General features: G+C 35.9%; 1 protein-coding gene across 1 annotated transcript in view; it reads right to left on the bottom strand.

Annotated features, from left to right (window-relative positions):
* LOC120353064 (protein amalgam-like) overlaps positions 1-17,751 on the bottom strand; it is a gene marked incomplete in the record, with an annotated part of 512,682 nt that overhangs the window by 382,223 nt on the left and 112,708 nt on the right. The window contains 1 exon segment of the mRNA XM_039435585.1: positions 265-342. Within this exon segment, the coding sequence (XP_039291519.1) occupies positions 265-334 (70 nt within the window).

The raw sequence follows: 17,751 nt of genomic DNA, 5'->3' as shown, positions 1-17,751 counted from the left end.
TTTTCACATTATAACATGGTCGTGGATAAAATATATTACTCTAGAACTGATGAGAGAGATCAATTTGAAAGTATAGCCTGAAACATATTTCAACTTTCCACAGAATAAAATACACGTATATTGGATTTGAGTAGACTGATTGTAGTGTCTCATGCGCATGACAGACAAGAATAGCCAACCGATAGCAATCAAATACGTCATTATAAATTTGACCTCACTATAGAACGTGGGTCTCACTGTAGATATGAAGTTTTCTATACTCACTCGTTTCAGTTGCCAAAGCCGAGTTGACAAATAATGCCATGACCAGCAGGCCTGCCGATAGCTGGAACATGATGAGTCCTGAAATAACATAGATAAATTTAAATTTTAACGGATAGAAATTTTCGATATTCTGTCACTGATAGGTTGTCAATTCTGTCATTGATAAATATCATGGGATAAACACAATCTGGGTTTTCTCTGCCTGTAGTAATTCTTCTTCTTCTTCCTCCTACACTTCTTCCTCTTCTTTTTCGTCGTCTTCTTCTTCTTCTTCTTTCTCTTCTCCCTCTTCTTCTTCTTCTTCTCTTCTCCCTCTTCTTCTTCTTCTTCTTCTTCTTCTTCTTCTTCTCTTCTTCTTCTTCTTCTTCTTCTTCTTCTTCTTTCTCGACAAAGCAGATAGCAATTAATTTTAGAATACATCCATTTTTCAACTTCGCAACGTATCAAATAGTTTGTAGGTTAAGAAGAAACACAACTGAACTTGGGTGTGTAAACTCGATAATATACTACTGTAGTTCAGTTGAGGTAATGGCGGTGCTAAATTAATAGATTTTTTCCTCCAGTTTTTCATTGGGTTTCCAATGCATGTTTCTAGTCTACATTGAATCCTTAACATTGGGGCACCGAGCTTCGCTCGTTATTTTTATTAATCAATAAACAGAACATAATTCTTTAAAATTATCGTGTTTTTATTTTTTGTCATACTTACTCAATTGCAGCTGTTTTCCATGCATCAAATCAAACGGGTAAACAGCTGTTTGCAGAACAAGAAAACATGTGATTCTTATTACAGCATACTATACTGTAAAGAGATCATATGTTTTTTTTACAGTCGAGTATGTTTCCCAGTTCCGAAATTGGAACATTCAAATTGATTCAAATAGCTATATAGTCTTAGCGTTATAGTCTTCAGTTGTTATATTGGTAACAATAATTTGAACGTCTTATTGTTGAGAACTTTAGTGAGAAGAAGAGAGTGAGCTAATAATATCTAAGTAACTAATAGAATAACTCAAATATTTTAGAACTCATCTAATAAGTTTCAAGTTATAAGAACTCATCTGAATTTTTTTAACATTGGCCACTATTATTCTATTTGAGCTAGATGGGTCTGTTATGACCTAGGAGCTATGGCCTAGGTCATGTTTATAGAATGCAGTAACTCGAACAGCAGCAGGTAAGGTGATGGTTACTGTTTCTCAGCAATATTATTCTTTCTGAGAAAAGTATGACAAAAAATATTGTACGTAACTTGTACGGTAACGTATTTACCGTATGATCATTCTGCCCTCAACTACGTTTCGGGCAGAAACAATCATACTTATGCGGTAAACTACCGTTACCGGACTTGTGACGTAAAGTGCTATTACAGCTGGCTATATGTCAGCTTATGAATTTCGGAGATGAGATATTTTGATTTCCACAGACGCACTTTTATATTATCCACAGACGACGAAAGTCTCAGCTGTTTTTCCAAGGATGGATTATCCTTTCAATGTCGTTCAGCGAGCTTTCCCAGGGATGAGATCTAGGTAGCTTATTCAATAGTCTCAGACCATAGGTTCGAGGGTCTTTGTCGAAAACTTCAATCTATGCTGAACAATACATGGATTGCCATGAGACCTAGTGTAATTAAATTTTTGTATCATAAACCTACTATGTTCCAAATTTCGAGATCCGTTGGATATAAATAACCATAAATAAATATAAATAACAAAAAATAAAAATACAGAAATTGTTCGCTTAATATAATAGGATTTGATAGGATTAGATATGAATGTTTTGTATGTTCTTTACATCATTTTTTTCCATCCTAAATTTCAACGAACTGGACTGAAATTCAATAATTCTCAAATTGATAAATTCTAAGACTGATATCTCAATCACGACTATAATTGGGGAATAACTGAATATTCATTCATATTCTTCTTTCAAACAATGAACCTTTCATTGCCTGTTCTGACTCACATTCAGCTTAGAATAAAAAATAAGAGAATTTATCGACCAAAAACCTTAATATAATCTAGTCTGATAGTACCGCTATCATCATGAGCATCACTATGATCTGATAAAATTTGAGTGAGGTCTAAGATTCAAGTCGATGGATTGGCATTTTTCTTAATATTTAAACGTTTAAATGTTTATATGTTGTGCATCTACGGCGAAACGCGGTAATAGATTTTCATGAAATTTGACAGGTATGTTCCTTTTTAAATTTCGCGTCGACCTATATACAAGGTTTTTGGCAATTTTGCATTTCAAGAATAATATAGAGGGAAAAGGAGGCTCCTTCATACGCCAGTATCAGAGTATTTATTTAGCGTATGGCCCCACGACACAAATCTTTATGTTATCTAACATGAGTCAAACATATAAACGATGATGTCATCTTAGTCACAAGTTTGAAAAAAGGTGGAACACAAATTAAAAAATCTGGTGTGGCGCACTCACACAACTTTCCTTGCCGTTATGAAAGTTGATCAACTGACGCTAGTGTTCCCGCGCATATCAAATCTACTATTCTAAGATCTGAGACAGCTGGTGACAGGATAATAGCGCTGCAGACACACGAAGTCTGCTATCTCTTCATAGTGGATGATTTAATAGAATCAACAGTTGCCAACAGTTTTCAATTGAATAATCTTATTTTCTCGCATTTCGAGCTTATTTTCAATTTTAGGAGAAAATGTTACTGAACATAAATTGTATTGTATTTTTATGCTGAATCTTTTCCACTTAAATTTTTTGGTTAAAATTGTAGTCTATCTGAAGACTGATAATTGGGAATCTGAAATCAAAATTTGCATAGATGGGGTGGTGCTCCTGAAATTTTTACAGATATGAGACTTGTGGCAGTCGATAGAGCTTATCAATGCATTTTTCAGGTATGCATTTGATCAAAATCGTTGGAGCCGTTTTCGATAAAATCGCGAAAAACCCTGTTTTTGACAACATTTTCGTCATTTTAGCCGCCATCTTGAATTGCATTTGATCGAAATTGTTCGTGTCGGATCCTTATAGTGAAAGGACCTTAAGTTCCAAATTTCAAGTCATTCCGTTGATTGGGAGATGAGATATCGTGTACACAGACGCACATACACTCATACACACACAGACACACATACAAAACAAAACCCAAAAACCAGTTTTTTGGACTCAGGGGACCTTGAAACGTATAGAAATTTAGAAATTGGGGTACCTTAACTTTTTTCGGAAAGCAATACTTTCGTTACCTATGGTAATAGGGCAAGGAAAGTAAAATAAAATTTTAAAAGTTATAAACATATATCTAGTCGATTTAAATATGACAGTGCATCTGGTGTAGCTACCAGGAAGTCATCCAGCCTGCCCTCATAAGCTGTTCTTGTGCACTCTTCTACAATGTGTCTGATGGTTTGCACAGCGCCACACACACAAAAAGGTGTTGGAGCCTTTCCCCACTTGTGCAACGCATAGGCACATCTTCCATGCTGAGTTCGGATCCAGTTAAGAGCCGACCATAGTTTGCGTGGCAAATCAAAACCTGGTGGCTTTTCGGTGATACATGGGGTAAGATCGATTTGCCTTGCATGCCATTCCTGTTTCCAGGCGTCTGTTAAACTGAACCCATCATCCAGAGCATGTAATGCCGTTCTGGTGGGAGGCTTTCGAGACGCCAGGCGGATTTGATTGGCATGCTCTATATCCCCATGTATTGGCAAGTTTTGATTTTGCTGGATCTTATTGAACTCTCTTGTTAGCGCATTCATGCGTCGGAGGTTGGGTCGGAGTATCAGAGTAAAAATCAGACTATAGAATAATTATTCATCATAAATCAGCTGTCGAGTGGATTATAAAATGCATGCCATGACGCATGCAATTCAATATCTCAATGTAACTAGGTAAAAAATCAGCAACTGTGTAGACTATTAATTGCATGCCTCATTGAATGCAATTTTTATGAACTATTGATTGCGTGCAATAACGCATGCAATTAATAAATAAAATAACATAGTATTGTCTCTCGAACTTTCTCTTCTTTGAACTCGGGCTGTCCTGTTGCCATTATGTCTTGAAGGAAATTAGCTTTCAATGTTAGCATTTTTGATACACCAACCCCAACAGCCATTAGCCGTTTTCACACCGATACCTCGCCTACACGACATACAGACAGGATTTACTCTGATGGACAGTATAAGAGGAGGCTGCGGCTCATAACTGCGCGAGGTCTACTGTTCACAGAACTACTAGTAATTAGTAGTAATCATTGACACCTTTCCTGGGGCTTGCCTATATCTCTTTTGCCTACCGGCTAAAGATTTCTAGTGGAAGGCTAAGTATTATTTTATTCATTCTGATAAGAATAGAGATTATCACAACTCTGCACTACATAATACAGATCGAATGGTTGAATAATAGTAATAGTCCTATACTATTAAACGAGCAATTTCTGTTTAGATGTTCTCATGTTTATATTTATATATGTATGTGACCGGATCTCGAAAACGGCTCTAACGATTCTCACGAACTTTGGAACAATGATATGAGAATTCGATTGCACTAGGTCTCAACCCTGGGATAAGTCGCTGAAGGACATTGAAAGGATAAATACGTCCTTGGAAAAACAGCTGGAAATTTTGTCGTCTGTCGATACCGTAATGTAAGAGTGAGAGAGTGCATTTGTGGGATATTCCTCAGCTGGTCTCACGAGAAGAATAATATTCAGCAAGAGAAACTTATTTTCGTTTGTTTTTCTTTTTTTAGAAAACATGTTCACCTCAGAAAGTTAAAAATAGTAACTAGATGCTGTTAGTGTAGAATAGTACATGATATATTAACACATATTGAAGCAAACATAGTATATCATTCTAAATAGAATTCATAGTGTATTTATTTGTGATTGATGATGTGTTATTTTGATGAGTGATAGTAGCTTAACCTAGATTTTGATTTGGACTGTAGTATAAATTTGAAAAATGACAGTTTTGGGCATAAGCCTGTTGTGCCTCCTCATATAATATAACTGTAAAAATAATTGTACGACTGAGAAAATTAATAAATAAATATAAACTATAAATTCAATCTTTCGTTTATTTTTCTGGTTGCTTCAGCCGGGGGTTCAGGCTCGATGGAGGCAATATGGATTATGACATCGGCGAGCGAAGTGAGCCTGCTGGCTATAGTAAGGTCCACGTTATAATGGCAGTGTTTGGTTATGCTATCCTTGTCTATCATTCAACAAAGCAGATAGCGCTATCTCTTTCTCGCTTTGCTCTGTTGCCAGATCGTCTTTCAACAATTTAGAATTAATAAGTAATCAACGAAATATTTAATCTTAATTATAGTATTATTGGAAAATATAATCTTCTGCATAATAAAATATAATTAATTATTTTAGACGAGAATGTACAGTTAATATTACATCAATAAACCTTTATTAGCTACCGTCTATAGAAGGCATTGACAAGACAGTGAGAATGGCAACATTGTTCTCCTATCTTTCTTCACTGCCATTATAACGTCACTATAGTATGATTACAGTCTCCCGCACGCTTCTCCCAGTTTCTTTGTAGTCTGTATATCTTTGTCACTCCCCTTTGTACCCTCAACGCAAAATTTTGCGCAAAGCTTATTCCGTCAACTCGGCAGGATTGCCAATCATGAAGAAAATTCGTTCGTTTCAAAGCAATACGATTCGATTGTAATGGGAAAGCTGTGGCTGTATTTCACGCTCCAGGCTCCTTCACACATGTAATGTGAACATTATCATCTGATACAAACAGTGAGACAGTGACACCTCATGTAGGGAGGTGCACGTTATAATGGCAGTACAGTCGAACCTCTGTATAACGAAGTCGATTATCCCGAGGAAAAATTCGCTGCAGAGAGGTATTCGTTATTGAGAGGTGAAAATGAAAAATGAAAATGAAATGAAAATGAAAATACTCTTTATTAGGCGGAGTTAGGACTAGAAAGTCCTTTCTACCACTCAACCTTAATCTTAGAGGTTGCTCTGTCAAGAAAACTGCCACAATCTTATGGATCTTATAATATGGTATCACGTCGGTAAATAAATGAATATGGTACATAAAACATATCATCGCGATTGTAGGTGAGTACCTATTAGGCCAATATTGATATGGAAATTTGAAAATTCATGCTGTTTAAAAATTAAAAAAAAACATGTTTTTGGATATTTATAGAATGTATAAGTAAGTAAACTCACCAATTTATTTCCAGAAAGCTTGCTTTGTACTATTAGTGGAGTTAATCAAAGTACATACTCAATAGCAATATTTTTCTACTTCATTCACCTGCCTGGTCTACAAATTACAACTTCTTGGAATTCAATTTCCAGTAACTTGCATTCCATTTCAGACATGTGTTTCAACCTCTATTGACTGTCTACAACCTTATCTTCTTCCTACCTGAATTTCCATTATTTTTAGTCTATTGGCCTTTCTGCTGAAATTGAACAATTCCTTGAAAATGACCGTCTGCTTCCTATACACACTACATTTTGTATGTTGAAGTCAAGAGAAAACTTTGTTGTTGAGAGGTCCAATTCGTTAAATAGAGGTAAATAAGCAGCCAAAACTCTAAAATTTCATGGGACCAGGTAAAAATTCGTTGTGTAGAGGATTTCGTTAAGTGGAGGTTCGTTATAGAGAGGTTCGACTGTATTTGGTGAACATTGGTATTGCTATCCTTGTCTACTAGTAGTTCTGTGAACAGTAGACCTCACGTAGTATTCTCATTCACACGTACCTGATTGAAACTATAGACCTTATGGAAATACAGCAATAGACTGGCTTCTCCACACATCTGTGTAATCACTTGTCAGCTGATTTATGATGAATAATTCTATAGTCTGATTTTTACTCTAATATTGGCGTATGAAGGAGGCTCGTTTTCCCTTTTATATTATCCTTGAAATGCAAAATTTCCAAAAACCTTGTATATACGTCGATGTGCAATTTAAAAAGGAACATACCTGTCAAATTTCATGAAAATCTATTACCGCGTTTCGCCGTAAATGGGCAACATATAAATATACAAACATATGAACTCTTAAACATTAAAACATTTAGAAACATTAAGAGAAATGCCAAACCGTCGACTTGAAACTTAGACCTCACTTCGTTCGGTCAATTAAATGGATTGGAATAGCCTCACTTTTGATTTCAAAGTGCAAGATGAATGTTCTAAAATTACAGGGTAATTTAGGCAAACATTAAATCAATATACTAGTGTACTAGATAGTGGGAAAATGTAGTAGAACTAGTGCGTTGTTATGTACAAGAGTAGACCACTAGTATGCACTAGTAGGGCACGTTGACGCTTTGACGCTCCAAAAAACAAACCAGCTTGTTCCAAAGTTTGACGCCACGCTCCGCTCTGCGAGTGGACGCTTCCAGTGTGTTGCAGCTCATTACTTAACATGATATTGTTCCCGACGCTCCTCAACGCTACGCCACGCTCCGCTCCGCTCTGCAAGTAGACGCTTCCAGTGTGTTGCAGCTCTTAACATGGTATTGTTCACAACGCTCCTCAACGCCACGCCACGCTCCGCTCCGCTTTCAGTGTGGTTGTACCCTAAAGGAGTGTTAAGTATGAGAGGGGGCCGCGCTCCAGCTTTGCCCTTCTGTCAATTTATCCATCTATCTATCCACCCTTTCCTCTATCAAGTTTTCTCTCATACAAATCAGTAGAGAGTGTATTCGAACGTTCCATGTGATTCAAATCAAGGAAATCGTTCAAGTGTGAGAACAATCGAGTATCGAGACACTCTTAAATCGATTGATCGGTTGAAGGAAACCGGGACGGCATTTCAATACAGCATGTATTTACCATATACATGTATCAATATATGAAAATGATAATATATATTACATGATTGTTTTCAGGATGTATGTGTTTGTTGGAGTATTCACGTTTGTTTACCTCCGTTTCAGTTTTCAGAAGGACGATGACAGCCCAGATTTTGCAGAGTGCTTCTACATCATCTCTTTTCCAATATTCAAACCACATCATCTCTCAACGGATACAATAATTTCTACACATTTTCCTTATTCACTTTCCTTATTTTCCTACTTGGAGTGATACACTGTAACCGTGTGAAGTTTGTATGACTGGAGTAGAAATACAGCTTTTCTACCTGAGGGGAAACGTTTTCACCCGACGAGAGAGAGTGAGAGAGAAGATTAGAGAGAGAGAGAGAGTGTAAGAGGATAATAGAGGGAGAGTGAGAGAGAGTGAAGATTAGAGAGAGAGAGAGAGAGAGAGAGAGAGAGAGAGAGAGAGAGACATTATCAAACGAGAGAGCGAGAGAGAAGATTAGAGAGAGATTGATTAATTGATTGGAGTACTTTATTTATGTAGATTACAATATATACTGGCTTATACACTAATATACAATAGCTTGAAATACATCAAAATTATTTATTTATCTATTTATTTATCGGATAGAGCAAACAATACAATAGTCGGAAAAGAAATTACAAAATATAAATTAAGAAAATAATTGTTGAGTTGTATATGATATGAAAAAAGCAATTTGTGATAACTATAGATGAAATATATGATATTGTTATATCTAGAGAGAGAATATATATATAAATAAAATTCCCCCGAAAATTCTCGTTTAAATGTAAGTTTTTAAGTGTTTTTAATCTATCCGTGCCATGTGTATCCTGTTTATATATAAACAAACAATAAACAATAAACAATATACAAACAATAGAGAGAGAGAGAGAGAGAGAGAGAGAGAGAGAGAGAGAGAGAGAGAGAGAGAGAGAGAGAGTGAGAGAGAGTGGAAGTGCAGATTAGATTAGATTTCTTAATGCTAATTATTCAAAGAATTTTACAAAGCATAAAAAGTTTATCTATGAGAATAAAGATTAAATGCAATTTGAATAACAATAATATAATTATATCGGGGCACCGAGCTTCGCTCGTTATTTTTATTAACCAGATATATAAATACAGAAATTGCTCACTTAATATAATAGGATTGTGATGTAACTTCTTAAATCGGCGTTGTTGCAACAAAATATTGACCAACATTAAGTTGGCTCTCCACTAAAATATTTTTGGAATCTCTCAACGCCATCGTTTTGAGCTGATTTGAGCAACTTTTATTTCGTTTTGAGCACCCACCGTTTTCGAGATATGACGTTTCAAAAATTGGAGAGCAGCTCTCCACTTTTAGAAATCGAAGAAACAAACATGCCATCGTTTTGAGCTCGTTTTGAGCTGACTTGAGCAACTTTTATTTCGTTTTGAGCACCCACCGTTTTTGAGATATGACGTCTCAAAAAGTGGAGAGCCAACTTAATGCCAGCTCTCCACTTTTCGGAATCGAAAAAGTAAACACGCCATCGTTTTGAGCTGATTTGAGCAACTTTTATTTCGTTTTGAGCACCCACCGTTTTCGAGATATGACGTCTCAAAAATTGGAGAGCCAACTTAATGCCAGCTCTCCACTTTTTGAAATCGAAAAAGTGAACACACCATCGTTTCGAGCTCGTTTTGAGCTGATTTGAGCAACTTTTATTTCGTTTTGAGCACCCACAGTTTTTGAGATATGACGTCTCGAAAATTGGAGAGCTAACTTAATGCTAACTAAATAGTAAATAGTAAACAATTATAACTCCAGAACCAGAGGTGCTCAAAACGTGGAAACCTGCACAAGAGTAGAGGTCTATGAGAAGCTACTCTCAGCAAAAATTGACGTTTTGAGCCATCACAGTTCTCAAGTAATTCCCACTCATAGTATGTATCCTGTACCATATGGTAAATCAAATATCTATCAATTGTTGGTTTTTGTTAAACATAATTTAGATAAATTTCAATTTTGCACAGATAATCACGGGTATAATACACGCAATAGTAGTCTCATTGCTTTTCCAGTACATAGACACACAGCTCTAGAAAAAACTCCATTCTACTCTGGAATACGTTATTTTAATAAATTACCTGCAGCCATCAGAAATCTAGATTCAATAAACAAATTCAAACTAACAGTCAGAAAAATGCTAGTAGAGAAAGCCCTATACCCTGCTGCCGAATTTTAATTTGTGAAAAGGGGCTGTAGAGTGTAACTTAACTTTTTGTGACTTTCATTTCCATGTGAATTTGATGAGATACATCATAGAGTGTATTTATTTATTTTACTTTTAAGAAGTTAGAACTAAGTCTTTTAGATATAATTTTGTTCTAGTATTGACATGTCACCAGTCAAATGAGTGTTACTCAAAAATTGATGTAATGTGACGATAAATAAATGAATGAATGAATGAATGAAAGAATAAATTATAACACTTGAACTAGAGGTGCTCGAAACGTGGAGACTCGCACAAGGGTAGAGATCTATGAGGAGCTACTCTCAGGAGAAATTGACGTTTTGAGCCATCACAGTTCTCAAGTAATAATAATAATAATAATAATATCGAGTGACCTGGCTGGCTCAGGTCTAGTGTCAGAGTTTTCAGGTCGCAACTGATCAATTTCAGGGCCTCTGACATGACCTAACGACTACTTTTTAGGCAGCCGGGACCGACGGCTTAACGTGTCCATCCGAAACACGGGAGTGGCCCGAGATAAATATCTTTATCTTTAGTTCTCAAGTAATTCCCACTAATAGTATGTTTCATGTACTATATGGTATATCGAAAAATCAATTATAACTCCTGAACTGGAGGTGCTCAAAACGTGGAAACCTGCACAAGAGTTGAGGTTTATGAGGAGCTACTCTCAGCTGAAATTGACGTTTTGAGCCATCACAGTTCTCAAGTAATTCCCACTCATATTATGTCCCATGTACTATATGGTAAATCAAAAAATCAATTATAACTCCAGAACCAGAGGTGCTCAAAACGTGGAAACCTGCACAAGAGTAGAGGTCTATGAGAAGCTACTCTTAGCAGAAATTGACGTTTCGAGCCATCACAGTTCTCAAGTAATTCCCACTCATAGTATGTCCCATGTACTATATGGTAAATCAAAGAATCAATTATAACTCCTGAACTAGAGGTGCTCAAAACGTGGAGATTCGCACAAGGGTAGAGATCTATGGGGAGCTACTCTCAGGAGAAATTGACGTTTTGAGACATCACAGTTCTCAAGTAATTCCCACTCATAGTATGTCCCATGTACTATATGGTAAATCAAAAAATCAGTTATAACTCCAGAACAAGAGGTGCTGAAAACGTGGAAATTCGCACAAGGGTAGAGATCTATGGGGAGCTACTCTCAGGAGAAATTGACGTTTTGAGACATCACAGTTCTCAAGTAATTCCCACTCATAGTATGTCCCATGTACTATATGGTAAATCAAAAAATCAGTTATAACTCCAGAACAAGAGGTGCTGAAAACGTGGAAACCTGCACAAGAGTAGAGGTCTATGAGAAGCTACTCTCAGCAGAAATTGACGTTTTGAGCACCTCTAGTTCAGGAGTTATAATTGATTTTTTGATTTACTATACAGTACATGACACATACTATGAATGGGAATTACTTAAGAACTGTGATGGCTCAGAACGTCAATTTCTGCTGAGAGTAGCTACTCATGAACCTCTACTCTTGTGCAGGATTCCACGTTTTGAGCACCTCTGGTTCAGGAGTTATAATTGATTTTTTGATTTACCATATAGTACATGGGACATACTATGAGTGGGAATTACTTGAGAACTGTGATGGCTCAAAACGTCAATTTCTGCTGAGAGTAGCTTCTCATAGACCTCTACACTTGTGCAGGTTTCCACGTTTTGAGCACCTCTGGTTCTGGAGTTATAATTGATTTTTTGATTTACCATATAGTACATGGGACATAATTATTATTATTATTATTATTATTATTATCATTAATCATCCACTGACCACCTATAGAAGGGGTATTCGGATTTGTCAATCAATATTATTCAGAAGAATAAAAAAAAAAATCATTTAACTTACATAAAACATTACAAACTAATTATTTTGTACCTCATAATAGGTAAGGAATTCTTCAATTGAATATGCACATATATTCAGTAATTCATTTTTCATCAAGGCCCTGAATTTACGGCCTGTCGTTGCTTTAAGGCTGGCAGGTAATTTGTTATAGAGTCGAATCCCAGCACTTTTAACTCCTCTCTCATATAAAGTTGTTCTGTGGGTATCATCTCTTAAATCTTCACGATGTCTAGTTCCGTAACTGTGGAAACGTGCACCAGTTTTAAATTTGTCCTTATTTTGATCAATAAAACATAAAGCCTCTAGAATATACAAACTGGGAAGAGGGAGAATTCTCATCTGTTTGAAGTGTGGTCTACAGCTTGATCGTATTGTCTCTCCAACCATCACTCTTATTGCCCACTTCTGGATTCGAAAGATGTCTATTACTTGAGTTGAGTTTCCCCAGAAAATGATTCCGTAGGCCAGAAGAGAATGAAACATTGCAAAAAAGACATCTTTGAGGGTTCTATTGTCTAATAATAATTTCAAATTTCTAAGAACAAACACCACAGAGCTCAACTTGTTTTTTAAAGATTCTATATGAGGTTTCCATGAGATTTCAGAATCCAATACAACTCCTAGAACTTTAATATCATTTACAGACTCCACATTGCTGTCTTCCACTCCCAAAGTTACTTCTCTAGCCGTTCTAAAAGGTAATTGCTTAGTCTTTCCATGATTCAATATCAGCATATTAGCAGTCAGCCACATCTCAAGTTTCTCAAAAGCAGTTTTGCACTCAGATTCCATTTCTTTCTGACAGTTATTCCTCAATAAAATGCTTACGTCATCAGCATATAACACACAGTGTGCCGGTTCCAGATAAGATGGTAAGTCATTTATATACAGAAGGAAGAGGAGTGGACCGAGCACCGATCCTTGAGGGACTCCACTCCTTGTCTTCAACCATTCTGAATTATATATATAGGGGGGTGACTGAATCTCAACCCGCTGATATCTATCACAGAGGTAAGAGTGAAACCATCCGAGAACTACATCCTGAAACCCATACATCTGTAACTTATGACACAAAATTTCTCCATTAACAAGGTCGAAAGCCTTGGAAAGATCAGCCACTAATCCACATGCCTTGGATCCACCATCCACAGAAGTAAGCACCTCATCCATGAATGAAAAAAGAGCATCGCCTGTTGAACAGCCAGGCCTAAAACCAAACTGTTTGGGTGACAACAATTGTAACTGGCTCAAATACTTTCTTAACCTTTTAAGTACAACATATTCAAAAATTTTTAGAAATATCGGAGGATTTGCCACAGGTCTATGATTCTCTGGAAGTTCATGTTGTCCTTTCTTATAGATGGGAACTATTTTTGACAGTTTAAGCTTGGATGGAACATAACCAGCTTGCATTGATCCATTGAAAATAAATGAAAGAGGCTTTAATATGTGTACTGCTGTTTGTTTCACTAAATTATTTGAAATATTAAAACAATCATAGGATCTTTTATTCTTCAGTTGCTTTATTATCTCCTCCAGTTCTCCAACTCCTACTGGATCAAAATTATTCAGATGCATATTATTTTGTTCATTAATGGTGAAGAAATCCAAGAATTTATTCGTACTAGTCAATCCTGTCATTGTGCTCTGTACTTTAAGTGGTGTGTTGACAAAATATTTATTGAGTAAGTCAGCAGCTTCTTTACCTGTTTTCAAGATTCCAGAATCATTAATTATACGAGTCTCTGATTGTGATACCTTATTCTTGGCAGATTCGGCTCTAACTAATTTCCAAACTGCTTTAACCTTGTTATCAGAATTTTTTATTAGTGTACTAGCAGCTATTCTTTTGGTTGCCTTGAGAATCTTTCTGTATATAGATTTGTAGATTTTGAAATATTCCAGCAATCTTATGACTCTGGCGCCTGAATTTGTAACAATATAAGTCATTTCGTCATTCATGGATGGGTTCTTCAACATTAAACTTAAAGCTTTCAGCCTATCACTTGAGACTTTAATACCTGGAGTAATCCATTCTAAGTGACCACTCCGAGCAGTGCCAACTGGTTTCTCCGGAACAGAATGATTGCAATGATTAATGTAGGTGGACATAAAATTATTAAACATTGTTTCAACGTTGTTACATCTATACACAGAGTTCCAATTCTCCCCTGATAAGCCTTGATTGAGAGTTGCTATAGCAGTTTGGTTGATGATGCGTATGATTTTCCTTTTTCCACCTTCCAATCTTTTAGTCTTATGAGAATCAGAGTTCGTTTCTTGTATTAGAAAGTTTACACTACTTCCATCATGATCTGAGAAGGAGCATGGGATTGTTTCGCTTCTACAAAGATTAATGGGATGATTTGAAATGATATAATCAATTTCTGTGGCTGTAGTTGGTGTAATTCGTGTTGGTCCATTTGTTATCTTGTTCAATTTGAATGATGTAAGTAAATTTCTGAAAATACTCTTGCTTTTATCTTCCTTACAGAAATCGACATTGAAATCACCGCATAGACACACAATTTTTCCTTTCTCTTTAGAAACTTTGGACAGAACAGAACGAAGCAATTCAATAAAACGGCCAAAATCAGAATTTGGAGCTCTGTAAATACATATCAGAATTATTTTCTGTGCAATCGATTTAAGTTTTAATTCCACTGACGAAATTTCAAACACACTTTCCACAGCTGAAGAGAGTAAATCTGTCCTAATTCTACAGCTCTTGACAGATTCATCACGCACAAATATACAAGACCCACCTCTAGTTTTAATTTGCCTATTATATTGTGATTTAAGGGTGAAGTTAGGAAGAGAGAGATGATCCAATTCATTTATATTGAGCCAATGCTCCGTGAAACACAGTATGTCAATATTTGATCTTTCATGCAAGAGAATCTCTACATCCAGTTTGGCATTGAGCAAACCCTGGCAGTTTGCGTGGAAAACGTTGAAGCCTCTAAAAAATGTCCTCTGTCAATTTCATTGATGGTGGGAATGCTGGTGGGACTATCTCCTTCTGAGCGTTTGTCACATTCAACACCTCTTACATTTGTAGATTCAATAGGAGTTCCAATAATATGATGCTTGAAGAGCTTGATAAGTTTCTGTTTACCCCTATATCTGTTCAAATGATGACCATGACGAATGTAATCTGTGATATCAAAGTTACTCAAGTCCAAGGTTTCTATATTTTTCTTCCCATTGATTTGTTCAAGTATCCATGAATTCACTTTACTGATATTGACATTCATGAGGGGTCTGTCATATCGAAACGGAATAGAAGAAACAGTCACATTAGTGTAGCTAGCTGTATTGAATACTTTTTCGAAATTGAAGTCTGTAATTTCTTTTCTTAGAGATTCGATTATTTCATCCTTGCTGTTCTGAAGATCATTATTTATGCTGAGATGAAGTGATTCAATTATTTCATCCTTGCTGTTCTGAAGATCATTATTTATGCTGAGATGAACCGGAGAACTTGAAACCAAAGGGGTGCTCGATATACTGAAAACACATGAACCAGTAGATAATACATCAGCATCAACTGTCTTTGACAATTCGTCAGATAAAGTTATGTTATCCAAGTTCAAAGAAGCAGTAGTATTGTTGAGATTTGAGGAGTCATCTAACTTTTTGCTATTGGAAGAATTCAGTGCGCTATAAGGATGATTGTGTTTTAGATTCGGACCAGTAGTCAGATTTAGCATTGAGTCAGATCGTATGGAAACCCTACATGACTTACCAAGACATCGCCAAATTATTTCACCTGCAGTTGAGGTACCTGCTTTTCTGAATTTATATTTATTAAAATAAACTGCAGAGTTACCTGTGCTTGTTGTTGTTTCCTCCAATTTCATAATGATATTTTATTATTACTTTAACAATAGGTATTATTATTATTATTATTTATTATTTATTATTAGGCCTATTTTATTTCTTTTTTATTTATTCACTTAATAAATTTTTATTGTTCTTAAGTATTCAAAAGTACGCTAGATATATTATTTATTCATTTATCTGAACTGATTTAAATTTCTGTATTTTGGAAATTATTGAGATCATACAACTCAATAGGTACAGCGAAATCAAAGCTAGAATTTTACTAAAAATCAAAGTACAGCAATCAACTAACGCCAATATCGATACACAGCACTGAATATACAGAACAGAAACTGATAGGAAAAGACTCTTTCTAATTCGCCTGTGCCCCGTCTGGGCCCGGGCCAAAAGCGAATAATCACAAGGTGCTATGTTTACAATATCCACACAGCAACCTGCTCCTTCAGAAGTCCGTTCCAGCCTGCAATGCTTATGACTGAATCAGATGGCAAGTGATAGTAGAAATTAATGCAAAAAGCTGAATCGCTTAGGTATAAGAATGAGTTAAAAGGAGAGAGGGATAAGGAAAATTAAGAATGATCGATTATATTTATGTAAAGTTGAATTTTTGTTTTTGTTTTATCGTTTTATTTTTATTATTGTTATATGAGTTTCTATTACTTTTTACGGATCAAATTTTTATTCTATCATATAATTATTGGTATTTATCATCAATATTGTGTTCTATTATTAATATTATTAGTGTATAAAAGGATACTGTAATTGAATTAATTTGTTTAATGAATCTTGAAAAGAAAAATCTCCAAAAGAGTTTAATGATAATATTGAAATAACGGAATCTAGAAGCAATGTGAAAAACAAGATGAATGAAATCAGAGGATTCAGAAGTATCTTATCTACGGTGAGCGCTAAGGTATTCTTATCAAGGCGATAAGCTGGGAATTCAACTAGTGATAGATAATTTTAATTTCTTTGCAAGGTAAATTAAGAATTTCTCTACTGGTCAACCTGTTGAAAACTCAACTGAAGTTCTTGCTCTATTCACAGAATCTAACCTCCAATTCAAGTACGCCGGAACTAAAATGAATAATAAAAAGTACTTACAGTCTGTCCGGATCAAATTTAAGTTATACCACAATAATAACTACTTAAAAAACAATACCAACACGCATTCGAATTACATCTGTACGAATAACCAGCAAAAACACAAAAAATTTTAGACCCGAATTCACCATCAACTCCTAACCGCAGGCAGGCCTGCCAACCTCCTCCTAATATGAGTGGGAATTCCTTGAGAACCGTGATGGCTCGAAACGTCAATTTCTGCTGATAGTAGCTTCTCATAGACCTCTACTCTTGTGCAGGTTTCCACGTTTTGAGCACTTCTGGTTCTGGAGTTATAATTGATTTTTTGATTCACCATATAGTACATGGGACATACTATGAGTGGGAATTACTTGAGAACCGTGATGGCTCAAAACATCAATTCCTGCTGAGAGTAGCTTCTCATAGACCTCTACTCTTGTGCAGGTTTCCACGTTTTGAGCACCTCTGGTTTTGGAGTTATAATTGATTCTTTGATTTACCATATAGTACATGGGACATACTATGAGTGGGAATTACTTGAGAACTGTGATGGCTCGAAACGTCAATTTCTGCTAAGAGTAGCTTCTCATAGACCTCTACTCTTGTGCAGGTTTCCACGT

The sequence above is a fragment of the Nilaparvata lugens genome, chromosome 9 (assembly GCF_014356525.2).
Source record: "Nilaparvata lugens isolate BPH chromosome 9, ASM1435652v1, whole genome shotgun sequence".
NCBI classification, from domain to species: domain Eukaryota; kingdom Metazoa; phylum Arthropoda; class Insecta; order Hemiptera; family Delphacidae; genus Nilaparvata; species Nilaparvata lugens.
This window is presented reverse-complemented; position numbering and strand designations above follow the sequence as displayed.